This window comes from Morus notabilis, unplaced genomic scaffold (genome assembly GCF_000414095.1).
Source record: "Morus notabilis unplaced genomic scaffold, ASM41409v2 Scaffold606, whole genome shotgun sequence".
Taxonomy (NCBI): Eukaryota; Viridiplantae; Streptophyta; class Magnoliopsida; order Rosales; family Moraceae; genus Morus; species Morus notabilis.
In genome coordinates, this window is record NW_010364071.1 from 52,081 (window position 1) to 66,096 (window position 14,016).

The 14,016-nt window shown below is 36.0% G+C and overlaps 1 protein-coding gene across 1 annotated transcript; it reads right to left on the minus strand.

Moving 5' to 3' along the window:
- Positions 1-811: 811 nt before the first annotated feature.
- LOC21391512 lies at positions 812-3,275 on the minus strand. The gene is made up of 5 exons (XM_010105751.2): positions 3,115-3,275; positions 1,837-1,951; positions 1,619-1,717; positions 1,397-1,495; positions 812-1,193 (listed from the first exon to the last, which is right to left on the minus strand). Exons 1-5 carry the CDS (start codon positions 3,180-3,182, stop codon positions 1,092-1,094), a joined length of 483 nt encoding a protein of 160 aa, XP_010104053.1. The 5' UTR covers positions 3,183-3,275; the 3' UTR covers positions 812-1,091.
- Positions 3,276-14,016: the final 10,741 nt, after the last annotated feature.

Genomic DNA, 14,016 nt, shown 5'->3' on the forward strand with positions numbered 1-14,016 from the left:
CAGGACATTTCCATTAAAATTTTATCATCATTCACCATTTAGGGGCATTATGCAATAGTTTATCAACTTAGAAATAATGTTCCACATTTCAAAGTTCAAAGAATAACTTATCATAATGCGAGTGAAATTCAAAAGTGAAACTACCAAAAAACCGAAGCCTTTTTGTCCCCAGTTTTGCAGGCAAAATCTGCTGGACCACCATTCCTTCTATATGTTGTTTGTACAGATTTGGTTAGACTTTTGGGAGGGATCCAAAAATCTGCAATAAAACTCGTTATTGAGAAAGAAAGGAATTGAACTAATGAATTCACCCATTTTTTATTTGCAATGCAAGTAGTAGTAGTAGTAATAATAATCACCGGCCAAAAAAAACATGCATACTTCGTTCTCCATTGACATTTGAGAGATTATGGAATTGTTCTTTTCACAACTCAAGTTATTAACTTAAATTGTGTATGTAAAAGAAAAACGCGTCTATAACAATAAAAGTTGAGAGATTATGGGATTGTTCTTTTCACAACTTAAGTTATTAACTTGAGTTGTGTATGTGAGAGAAAAACATACTGAATTGTGACTCGAACAACCTTTCTATTAAAAGGGGTGTGCTAGTTTATGGGTCACTATCAATTGTCCCAATCTGAGTCTATCTCCACTATCGAAGGGCAAACTCAAAAAAATGACTTCTTGTGCTGATTTGAATCATAATTCAAACTCTGGCATTTTATCTCACAAAACTAAAACTGTGTTCAAACATATATGAACAGCTTATGCCAAGCAACGTTAGTGGTTAATCCTAAATTCACTACTAGAGTGAAAGCACAAGAAAAATAGATTTAGATGGATTTGGAACTTGCTAAACCTCAATTCAATGTCTACAAGTGGCTGAAGAAAAAGAAGAAATAAATAAAAATAAACAAAACAAAAACACACCTCAAAACAAGTAAAACAAGCCCTCTTTCCCCTGATCAAATTTCCTATTTCTCAAAAAAGAACAATTTCCTCCCAACAATACAAGCATATAAAAGTAGTTCCTGAAGAAGATTCAGGTGCGGGTCGAAACTGAACCCTCTGAATCGTCAAGCATTTCCTTCTCATGTAGTTTTTGCTTTCGGAGCTTTTTTCCTCAGCTGTCGCCTTGGGATGGAGTTCTTCATGCCAATGTAAAAGAGCAAAGCCCCAAACAATGCCAAGTTCTGCGAAAGTGTAGAGAAAAAGTAAGATCATTTTTAGAAAGATTCTGCCATTTTCAGCTGAGACAAGCAACTACTAATCAAAAGGTACAAATCTCAGCATATTTATTCAATTTGCTTTCATTATATTCAGCAAAATGAACAACCAAAGTTAAATCACCGCACCAAGAAGATACAATGGAACGAAGGTTTTCTTGATTGCTCACCTGCGTAAACTTGGAGAAAAGTTGAGCGAATTCTTTCTTTTCAACGTCGTAGTTGTAGAAGTCATACAATATGGGCGAAACAATCGCCTGATGCAGAAGCTGCAAACAAGATAATGAAACATAATTCAGTATATGTTGATCAACAAGTAAAATACACACACACACACACACATATATATAAAGGAAAACAGCGGGTAAACTGGCTAAGTTAAGCTTACTAACCAGAAGATAGGCTCCAAATGAGCTTCCAAAGATGAAAAGAAGGCTCCCGAGGCCCTTCAATGCTATGGCGGGCGCCCCTAAATTCTTTATCGGCCGCCACTAAATTCTTAATCTGCAAATAACAACCTTAACATCATTTCCATATACAAGCTTCCCACTGCAAATTAAATGTCTACTATAGAAAAAGTAAGGTAACATGAATCAAATGCACTTCTTACTTCAACTTCTGGCACTTTGAACCCAGTTTGAGTCGAAATATGATGTGAGAAAACTTTGAATTTTGGTTCCAGAAACTTTGCTGCTGGTCCACCATCAGTACCAAATTCATTGAACCTGCACCAAAATAATCAATAAATTAATTAAAGATCAAGCATCTAAACATTTTGCTGAATTATAATTTATATCAATTCCACATTGTAACATGTTTGAAAAATGAGCTACATGTACAAGCACCAAATTAACCATATAACTCTAAATACCGCAGTCAGTTAATCAATGAAAAAACCTAAGAAATAAACGTCATTAAAGCGCTATGCAAAGCTAATTTCGATACTAAAAAGAACCCCTTTTTTCTAGTTATTACTTTTTTTACTAATACGGAACTAAATTTCACTAAATCCAACTACGAAACATTGCTTATAGCAAAAGGCAAAGTCGTAATATTTAACAACGCTATTAATTAGCTGTTAAAATAAGTATCCTACCAATATACGGATTTTTGGTTTACACTTAAGACTTCTAACTGGCTATTTCAAGCTTTAATCTTAAAGTTTCATTCTTTGCCTAAACAAATTTAATCACGCTCAACCAACATAGGGTATAAAATGTCAAGAATTTTAAATATTTAAAGCATTAAATTAGGATCACATAATTTCCCAAAAAATAGTAAAGTTATTTGACTCCACTTAGGTTAAAAAACATTATTCTTAACACTTTGCATGAAAAATCAAAACTTTTCTTTTACGTCATTTAGAATCAGCAAAATTTTTGGAGGGACAATTTCCACACCAAAAAAAAAAAAAATGCAACAATACTAAATTTTTTTTAAATAAAACAAAAACCTATGAATTAGGAGCAGCGCTAGCGAACACTTTCTAGATCTACTTTACTTAAATACGAAAATTAAGCACTGACAAATGCTCAACACGCAAAAAAATAAATAAAATAGATAAACTAAAAAATAAGTCAAAAAATCCAAAATTGATAGATCTTGAACAAAATTACTAATATGCTTGATTGTAACACTTACCGAAAACCAAAAATTCTCCCAAAAAAATTTAAAAAGAAATGAAGAGCACAAAAAAGAATGAGAGTTACTGACTTGAAAAGGAAACAAAGAAATGACAACAAATCTTTCAAGACTATCAGATCCGAATCTTCAAACCAGCACAAGAAAGTTAGAAAACTCCATTTGACCACTTTTTTAAAATTTTCTCGCGAACCAAACACCACGAGAGTGACTAAGCAGAGTATGAAGAGAGCAGATCTGGTCTTACTCTTGCCAGGCGGAGAGAACGAAGACGGAGACGAAGAGAACCCTTCCAACGAAGGAAACGAACGCCATGGCTGTCCCGTGAAGTTGAAACGATGACGAATTTGTAGAGAGAGAAAGAGAAAGAGGAGAGAGAAATAGAGAGTCTGGTCTCTTTTGGGGCCGACTGAATCTATTTACGGTATTGCCAAAGGCAGGACGACAGTGGAGCAGACAACGGAACGACGTCGTAATTTGAAAGTCATTAAAGTCAAAGCGGCGATAGGTGGTCTCTCACGCGCGAACCCAAGGCGGTGTGGTCCAATCGCTCTTTATGGCACATAACACGTACTACAAGCCAATCATATTGTCGGAATCCGAAGAATTACAGTAATCTATTGTTGTCGTGGCGTTACTACATAGCGAGTGTTCATGCGTAACGTCGAAGAGCTTTGTACAAAGTGTTTTATTTTTTTATTTTTTTTTCGGTTTCGTACAAAGTTATGGGCTAGGGACGTTTTATGCGTTATTTGCGTTGGTGCCCCTGTGTTTGTCTTCTCTTATTGTTTTTTCCCATTTTGTCTGTTACTAAGTTCAAAGTAATTACCGGATTGACTCAGTTAATAGAAAAAATCAAATATGATTAAAAATAATTTAGATGAACACTGTGTTTAAACTAAATTCAAAATTTTTTAAGTTAATTGTCACCAAAGAAAAGAAAAGAGAAAATCCTTAATTGCAATAAGAGCCAAAATGAGTTTTAAGGTCATGTGGAGTTGATTTTTTAGTATGTATGATCTAAGGCCTCGTTCACTTTGTGGATTCGAGTTTTCAATTCGAATTGAGATGTGACATTTTTTTAGAGCTTTTTACTGTAGCAAAAAAAGTTGAATGTGACATTTTCTGAGAGTTTTTTACTGTATAAACTTAAAACTGAAAATTCAAATCGGTGAAATGAACGAGACTTAAGTAGTATTTTTGTTTTTGAGAGTATCTAAGCAATAAATTAGGGTCACTCAACCAAAAATATGAATATATACTAAGGCCACGAATAAGTCATAGTCATTACCAAAACCCCAAAAAATAAAAAAATAAACTACGAATAGAGTAGATTGCGATTAAATATATTACACATTTCGATGGATTGAGCTTTATAAGAAATGAATTTTTATCTCTTATAAAATGCGTTTTGCTTTCAGTGTACATTTTTTTTGATTGATACGATAATGAACATGTCAATCGCCTAACCAATTTTACCACTCAAAAGCTATATATATATGATAAGAAATCGTGCAAAATGGTAAATTCCAATAGTTATCCATGACTATATTAATACATTAGTAGATAAACCTTACGATCAATAAAAATTGAGATTTAATTGGTCATATATTTAATTCAGAACGAGAGAAATGCGAAGATTTATAATAGTTCGTTACTATGAAAGCTACGTCGGGTTTCACTATAATTTAGTACTATGAAAGCTGCGTCGGGTTTCACTATAATTTAGTAAAAATACAATTACAGTTAAAAATAAGAATGAGAGAAAGATGAGTAATTGTGCAAAAAATCTGAGAAATGAGACAATATATGGACTCTGTCTGGATATCCTAATAAGAGATGATATAAAGCTTCATTGTTTTCAAATTCTAACCGGATTCGACTCAGGATTGAAGTAAGTGGTTTCCCATTTGAGCTTCAGTTTATTTTCCTATGTTTCCTTAGTTGCTATAGGTAGCTTCTCCTTTCAAATTAATGTCCCGTTTATTTTACCGATTCGAATTTTATTATAGTAAAAAGTTTTTAGAAACAGTCACATTTAATTTTTTTATTACAATAAAAAATATTCTTATAAAGTCACATCACAACTCGAATTAAAAACTCAAATCATCGAACTAAACAGACCCTAAATATATTTTGATACTTATTCCTGAATTTTGAGGATTTGGCCTTCATCCTTTTAGAAGCTTAAATCTCCTTTGATCGTCAATGGTGTGCCGCACAATGCTCCAATTGATCTGAGCTGTCTGGATGATTTTAGCAGGGCAATCATTTTGGGCCCGTTTAAATTGTATAGTCAAATTATAATTTTTGATATTTTGATAGCTGTAGTACAAAATATGATCTCAACAACCAACAATAAATAATAATTGATCAAGTAGTTTTGAGTTAAGACACGTACAGCAAGAGCTGTAATACAAAATATAATCTCAGCAATCAACAATAAATGATAACTGATGAGTGATGCGAATTCCAAATTCCTTTATTTAAAAAAAAAAAAATGAAATATGAAATATGCAAATGTCAAGAAGTTGGTGGGTAACTAGCTTGTAAGATCTGAAATTTTTATTTATTTTCTAAAAAAAGAATGGGATGGAAAAAAATATGGCGAGGTCGTGAGCAATTGAGCACCTACAATGAATTTGCCAACTTAGAATTCATAAATTAAAGTCAATTTTCTTGCAAAAGCAGTATAAACAAGCACCCAATTGCATGTTCCAACTAGATCCCACGTTCAATATAATAGGATATCTCCCGATTTAGTGTGATTTGATTTTATTACACTTATTGTTGTAATCTTCTAAATTAGGATAGCTACTTATTTTTGAATATTTGTTTCCTTAAGTTTAGGATACTCTATTAATATTACAGCTTGTATAAATCCTCTTGTTTGTGAATAATACGTTAACAACCATTTTATACAAACTCTCTTATGGTATCAGAGCAAGCAAGGCTCATGCCCATAACCTCTCATCACAGCAGCTGCAACACTAGCTGTTCTTCTCCTTAGCTGTAGCCATGGCCACTGCACCTACAGAAAACACATCACAATCCACCACGCCAGCCCCTTCCTATGCCATATATCGAGCCGCAATTGTTAATCCGCTCGACAACACCACCACTCTCATCTCCATCAACGTTTCCGCTCAAGCTCCACTTAAACTCACGTCCACAAATTACACTGCATGGCGTCTTCAATTTTAGACACTCTTCATCGGCTATGATCTTCTCGGATTTGTTGATGGCAACAAACCTTGTCCGCCATCTTCTATTCAACAACGTGACGTCACGGTGCCTTACCCGGAATATATCCACTGGGTTCGTCAAGATCAATTAATCCTCCATGCCATCATCGGCTCGCTTACTCCGACACTCATCTCGTTTATTGCTAGGTCCAAAACATCTTATGATGCTTGGACAACACTTGAGAACACATATGCTAAACCCACTCGCGGTCGTATCCTTAATATCAAAGGTCGGCACACTAATCCCATCAAAGGAACTCAGTCTATCACTGAGTATATACAAGGCATCAAAACTAATGTAGATGCACTTGCCCTTATGAACGTCTCTGTTGACTCTGAGGATCTCGTCATGAAGATTCTCAATGGTCTTGATGAGAATTACAAGCAACTCTCAGACGCCATTCAAGCGCGAGAAACCCCAATCTCTTTTGAAGAACTTCATGAGAAACTTCTCAATTACGAGGCACAGCTTACGGCAAAACAAAACTACCATCCTACCACTCCTACAACTGCCTTTGCTGCTACACGACCTCCATCACAGTCTCGACCCTCATTTCAGCCATCGCATGGTCAGCCGCAGCAGCGATCTTCGAGCCCATTCCGCGACAATCATCCTCGTCCACCACCAACCACGTGGTCTCCTCGACCACCACCCAACACTAACAATCAGGGTCCCAGGCCTTATCTTGGTCGCTGCCAACTCTGTGAACAACAAGGGCACTCCGCCAAAAGGTGCCCGTCTTTCAAATATTCGCCGTGGACTTCTAATCCACAACAACCACGTCACTCTTCGCGCCCCGCTTACACTCCTCCAATTGCTCACACTGCTACTCATCCTATAGCGTCCCCTTCAACCTCCGAATGGATTTTGGACTCCAGTGCTTCTCATCATGTTACTACAGATTTGGCAAATTTGGCACTTCATTCACCATATGACGGGTTTGATGATATAGTCATTGGTAATGGTAACTGCTTGCCTATCACTCATATTGGCTCTCTTAAATTACCATCTTCACCCACCTCTCTTTCCCGAACCTTCTCTCTATTTCTCAACTTTGTCAAAATAATGATGTTTATGTTGTTTTTAATTCATCCTGTTTTCAGGTGAAGGATCGTCACACGGGGGCCATAATCTTCCAAGGACCACATAAGGATGGTGTTTACATTTGGCCGGTCATGGTAGGTTCATCTGTTTCACCATATGCTTTTTCCTCTCTTGTTGTTCCCATGTCCCTGTGGCACTCTCGTCTTGGTCATCCGTCAAATAAAATAGTTCATCATTTAGTGTCTTTTAATGCTTTTCCTTTGTCTTCTACTGGTCTATCAAATTTTTCTTGTAATTCTTACGAAATTAATAAAAGTCATAAGCTCCCATTTTCTGAATCTACACTTTCGTCTTCTTCACCCCCTGAAATAATTTACTCTGATGTTTGGACTTCTCCCGTACTTTCTCTTGATGGTTTCAAGTATTATGTTGTTTTTGTCGACCACTTCACAAAATACATTTGGTTGTATCCTCTTAGGCGAAAGTCTGATGTTTTTGATATTTTCACGAAGTTTAAATCTCTTGTGGAGAATTATTTTCACACAAAAATTATCACTCTTTATACAGACAATGGCGGAGAATTTATTGCACTTAAATCTTTTCTTGGTACTCATGGATAACCCATTTAACCACACCACCACATACTCCTGAACACAATGGTTTCTCCGAACGTCGTCACCGCCACATTGTTGAAACTCATCTGACATTACTTCATCATGCATCTGTACCTCTCACATTTTGGCCCTTTGCTTTTGCAACTGCCATATATCTCATTAATGGCATGCCTAAATTTAATCTCTCTATGTTGTCTTCCTTCGAAAAATTGTTCGGTCGTCCTCCTAACCTTCAAAAGCTTCGTGTCTTTGGTTGCTTATGTTATCCTTGGCTTCGTCCATACATTTCCCACAAACTTGAACCTAAGTCTCGTCCTTGTGTCTTCCTCGGCTATTCTCTAACTCAGAGTGCTTATTTTTGTTATGACTCCTCCTCTACAAAACTCTTTGTCTCGCGTCATGTTGAGTTTGTTGAGGATGTCTTTCCCTTTTCTACTCATGTGTCATCTGATTCTATAGCAAGCTCCTCCCAGCCACTTCCTACTTCTCCTTCGGTTTTTCATGTACCCTCTGTTATGTGTGGTGATGCTGTGACTTCGTCTTTCTTGCCAAATGATGTGCACGTGTCCTCAGGTCCACTTGCTGCCCCTAGTGATGATCCTTCACCGCCACCCACTGTCCCTGCTACCTCTTTTGCCAAGCAAGTCACCAACCCGAGTCCTACACTTCTGCTTCATACCCCATCCAACTCTGCACCAAATAATCACCCTATGGTTACCCACTCTAAAAACAACATACATAAACCAAACCCCAAATATTGTCTTCTCTCCACCCCATCACCAATTGAGATTGAGCCGACTAGTGTTACCCAAGCTTTCAAGGATTCTCATTGGCGCACTGCAATGTCTGATGAGTTTGATGCTCTACTTCATAATTGTACATGGGATCTTGTCCCTTCTAGTAATTCTGAAAATCTTGTGGGTTATAAATGGGTGTTTCATATCAAGCGCAAGTCCGATGGTTCGGTGGATAAATTCAAAGCTCGTCTTGTTGCCAAGGGTTTCCATCAACGTCCTCGTATTGATTATTATGACACGTTCAGTCCAGTCGTTAAACCTACCAATGTTCGTCTTGTTCTGAGTTTGGCACTGTCTCGAGGTTGGTCTCTTCGTCAACTTGATGTGAACAATGCCTTTCTCCATGGCCATCTTAATGAGGAAGTCTATATGGCCCAACCGCCCGGCTTCATTGACAGCAATTTTCCCTTCTATGTTTGCAAACTCCAGAAAGCTATTTATGGTCTTAAACAAGCTCCGCGGGCATGGTGTCAAGAACTTAGACATTTTCTGCTTGACATTGGTTTTGTCAATGCTCAGTCTGATACATCGCTCTTTGTTTATCACCGAGATGGGTTCACTGCTTACTTTCTGGTATATGTGGATGATTTGATTTTGACTGGCAGTGATAATACTTTTGTTGCTCGTCTTATTGATCAACTCGCCAAGCGATTTTCTATTAAGGATTTGGGAACCTTATCTTATTTTCTTGGCATAGAAGTGCTTCCTCGGCAAGATTCTCTTTTTCTCTCCCAACGGAAGTACATTGTTGATCTTCTTGCTCGTCATAACATGCTTACTTCCAAACCTACCACAACTCTTCTTGCTGTCGGTACTTCTCTCTCTTTACATGATGGTTCATCCCCAGCTGACTTGACCATGTATCGTCAAGTTGTTGGCAATCTACAGTATCTTCTCATGACCCGGCCAGATATTGCTTTCGCTGTCAACAAATTATCTCAGTTCATGCATGTCCCGTCTGAGCAACATTAGGGCGCCGTTAAGCGTTTATTATGCTATCTCAATGGTACTCGTGATTATTGTATTCGTCTTCAGTCTAGTTCTTCATTATCTCTGCATAGCTTCTCGGATGCTGACTGGGCTGGGGAGTCTACTGATCGTACATCCACGGGGGCCTATGTTTTGTTCCTTGGACCTAATCCCATCTCATGGAGCTCAAAAAAGCAAAGGTCTGTGGCTCGCTCCTCAACAGAAGCTGAATATCGTGCTATTGCTTCTGTTGCAGCTGAAGTTCAATGGGTTAAGTCTCTTCTGGATGAGCTTCATGTTTCTATGCCACTGCCTCCAGTCATTTATAGTGATAACATTGGTGCTACGTATTTGTGTGTCAATCCAGTTTTTCACTCACGGATGAAACACATCTCCATTGACTATCATTGTGTTCGTGATCTTGTTCAACACTCTCAACTTCGAGTCTCTCACGTTTCCTCTGCTGATCAACTTGCAAATGCTCTTACGAAGTCATTGTCCTCTCCAAGCTTGCATGCTTTACTTATCAAGATTGGTGTCACTGTTGGATCACCATCTTGAGGGGGCCTAATAGGATATCTCCCGATTTAGTGTGATTTGATTTTATTACACATATTGTTGTAATCTTTTAAATTAGGATAGCTACTTATTTTTCAATATTTGTTTCCTTAAATTTAGGATACTCTGTTAATATTACAGCTTGTATAAATCCTCTTGTTTGTGAATAATACGTTAACAACCATTTTATACAAACTCTCTTACAATAGAGGTTGGCCCTCAATGTCACAAAGACAAATATTGTTCTCTCTTTTTTGATATCTCTTTTTTTATATTTTTTATTGCCATATATATATATATATATACACTGCACATATATAATGCAGATCAATTGCTTTGCATCTTACAAAGCAAATTCCTGTCATTTTTTCTTCCTTCCACTAAGGTCAGTCTTTGCAGAGTACACCGAGCCCATGAGATTATACTTTTCATTAAAAATCAGAAGCATAAGTGTGACTTTTTCAATGCTATATTGTTTAGCGACTTTATTTAGGTTGGTAATTGCCCATGACATGATATTATAATCTTGTCAATTAAGGTTTGTTTCTGGGTTGTTGCAAATAAGAAAAAGTAAATGCATGTCCACTATCTTTTATTGCCAATTATTCCAATTGACACCAATAAAAGATAGGGAGGAATAGGGAAATAAACCAAGTTAAGATAGTAATAAAAATTAGAGAATTTTTTTATGTTCTCTCTTTTCTGGAAATACCGGTATTTCTTACTTATCAGTCATCGGATTTATATTACTTTTTTAATCTAATTTGACTTTTAATCAGATTTAATATAAATCTGAAGGCTGATAAGCTGAGAATATCGGTGTTCTCAAAAAGAGAAAACACCAAAGAAAGTCTCTAAAAATTAATAAGTTAAGTTTAGAGATCGTTAGTAAATAGACTATTTAAGTGTAAATATGGATTTACCACTTAGTTGAATTACAAAAATACTCCCAACAAATTATCAGCAATTGCGATTGATTAACTATTCATACAATCTCTCCTACTCAAAAAAAAAATTCATACAATCTCTCTCCTCCATTCCTCTTTCTTTCTCTCTCTACAATGAGAATACCGGCCACTGTCATCTTCTTTCGTAGCTCTAACAACAGCCTCTAAAAGCAACATCGCACAGTTCTGACGATGATCGTTCAACATGAAGCCCAACCTCGTCGTGTGGCAAATGACCATGGCGAAGATCGTGCCTTGTATAGCGAGGGTCAAGCTCATTTGCCGATATGTCGCCTTCATGATGCCTTCACCTTCTCATCAGTGCGAAATTACGAGCAACAAAGCTCATCTTCTCATATGAGAGATTTGGCGGATGATGGAACTCATCATCAACTTTGTAGCAGACAAAACAGAACCTCATGATGCTAAGCCGATCCAAACCAAATCCTCACGACGTTGCGTCGCCGTCGATCGGCGATCCTTGCAGCGCCAACACTCAATGAGGAGAACCTCACAATTAGAAGAGCCATTGTCTTGAATAGTTAACGGAGAGGGAGAGTAGAGAGAGAAAGAAAGCAATTGAGACAGAGATGGATTTGGAAAAATAAAATAAAAAATGAATAATATAAACCCTATAAGAAGGGTAAAACTTAAAAAAAAATACGTAAAATAGAAAATGACCTAGAGCATCTCCATGCAACGCTATAATTGATATGTGTTAGGATCCAGTAGATTCGGAGGGTTGACACTCGTAAGCATACAGTTTGTCGGAAGTGGATCTGACGTGACCAAGCTTTAATGAGGATGGCGGGACCTCTGACAAAGAAATGGGGTCGGTTAGGCCCAATTTAGGCCGAATAACGTGTGTCTTAGGACCCTCTTTGTTGCTAAAATGACGAAAATGCCATGCATAATACGTTAGAGAATCCGCAAAAATAATGTCCTAGAAGGTGCAACCGAGTAGTTGATGGAGATAGAGAAAAAAAGGTCGAAGTGTTGGGAATGATGTCCTAGAAGCATGAGATGTAATAGGATATTTATTATTTATTTAATAAAAGAGTTTATTGATTATTTTATGTGGATATATTTATGAATATTTTATCAATATCAATAAAAATTTCATGATTATTTATGTGACCTCAAACATAGTATATAAGTATCATATACGAGACGATAATGTTTAAGGATAATAATCAAAACAATGTTCGTAATGAATTTAATTAAAGTTCAGAATCTTTAATTAAAACATTATTAATGCATGCCATTCCCAATTATAATGGAAAAGTGTTATCCGCATTATTAATATGGCGAGATATTGAATGAGTGTATTTCGCATAATGAATATATGTGAAACAGGGACACATACACAATATGAATTTCTATAATTTTAAGTATAGAAATTCTAATTGAGTCTATCGCTAGTCATATATAGAACGATCTTAATCATGAGTTCTTAACAGACTCCTATTTATGGATTTGTGTCTTTTAATTTACTCGATACGGATTTTGAGATCTTAAATCATATTCAATATATTTTGGAGACATAATGAAGTGGGTAGCCAGAAATGTTGTTATACGAGATGGAATCCATTCCTTCTTGAGAAAGAAGTAGATAAATAATTCTCTTTAGCGTTGATTCGGTACTTGGACCAGTAGGAGCTCCGATTCATGAATTTATTTTATGAATCACTATTTATTAGAGAATCAATGGTACTCAAGGATAAAGACGTAATTAGAGAGGTTAACGGATTTCACCTAACTATATTTATGAATTATTTATAGATGATTGATCTATATGTAATGACCATATCAAATGGACATTTCACAGTTTAGAAGTAATTTATGTCTATAATTATGAGAGTGCAATTTCAAGTTTATAGTGGAGTATCTATTGAAATTAATAGAATTAATTAATTAATTAAAGTATTTAATTAATTATTAATTTTATTGGAGCTCGAAATTATAGGTCCATGAGTTTCTGGGTCGTCCTTGTAATTCTACAAGACACTAAAGGGCAAAATGGGAATTATGAAATTATGGAATTCTAAAATAAAACACTCAAGGATAATTAATTGAGAATTAATTATAAATTAAATAATGTGATTATTTAAGTTTAAGTTTGAATTTTAAAACACACATGTGAAGGTGTTCACATAGTGTGAACGCACAGCACGGTGTGAATCCCTTTAGAATTCAAATTGCTTGCTCCTCATAGTTATCCAATTAACTTATTTGATAAGTTCTTTAATTTGAAATTCAAATTGATTTAAGTTTGACTTAAATTGGAATTTGAATTTAAGTTAAAAATTAGACTGCAGGATAAAACCTTTATCTAGTCTTTATCTGCAAAATTGTGCCTACCACAAGGAGGATATTCCTTAGTGGTGGCCGGTCCTATTGGATAAGAGAGAGGATTTTGTTTCAAAATTAAATTTGTAGTGGGAGGTAATTAACAAGTTTTCTCTTGGAGATAAAGATAAAACTCTTTCTAGGAGTTTGATTGTTACTCTATAAAGTAAGAGATTGTAGAAAATTGTGAGATACAATTTTTGCTCAACTAAGTGTTAGTGGCCAAATTTATTATAAAGTAGGAAGGAAAAATTTTCTCCAAAAATTTCATGGCGTGCATGTGTTGGTGTTCGTGAAAATCTTAAGTGTTCTTGCTAATCTCGTTTTGTTTTATGTGTGCTCACAGACACGTCTTCGTAGATTCAAGAAATAGACGAGGTAGATTGGGGTTTTCTAAACTAGCATTGGAGCGAGGAACGTTCAAGGTTAAAGAACACAAGTTATCATCCTGATCGGTTGCTAGGTATAATTCCTAATCTGGTTCTTGGTAAATAAAGTAATGTGATTAATTTATTTGTCCATAAATTAATATAATCTATAGAGTATCTCAAAAGTTTTATGAAAATTTTATAATACACGATCCGTTACTCTTACGCTCCCACATCTGAAATCATTTCAGAAACCA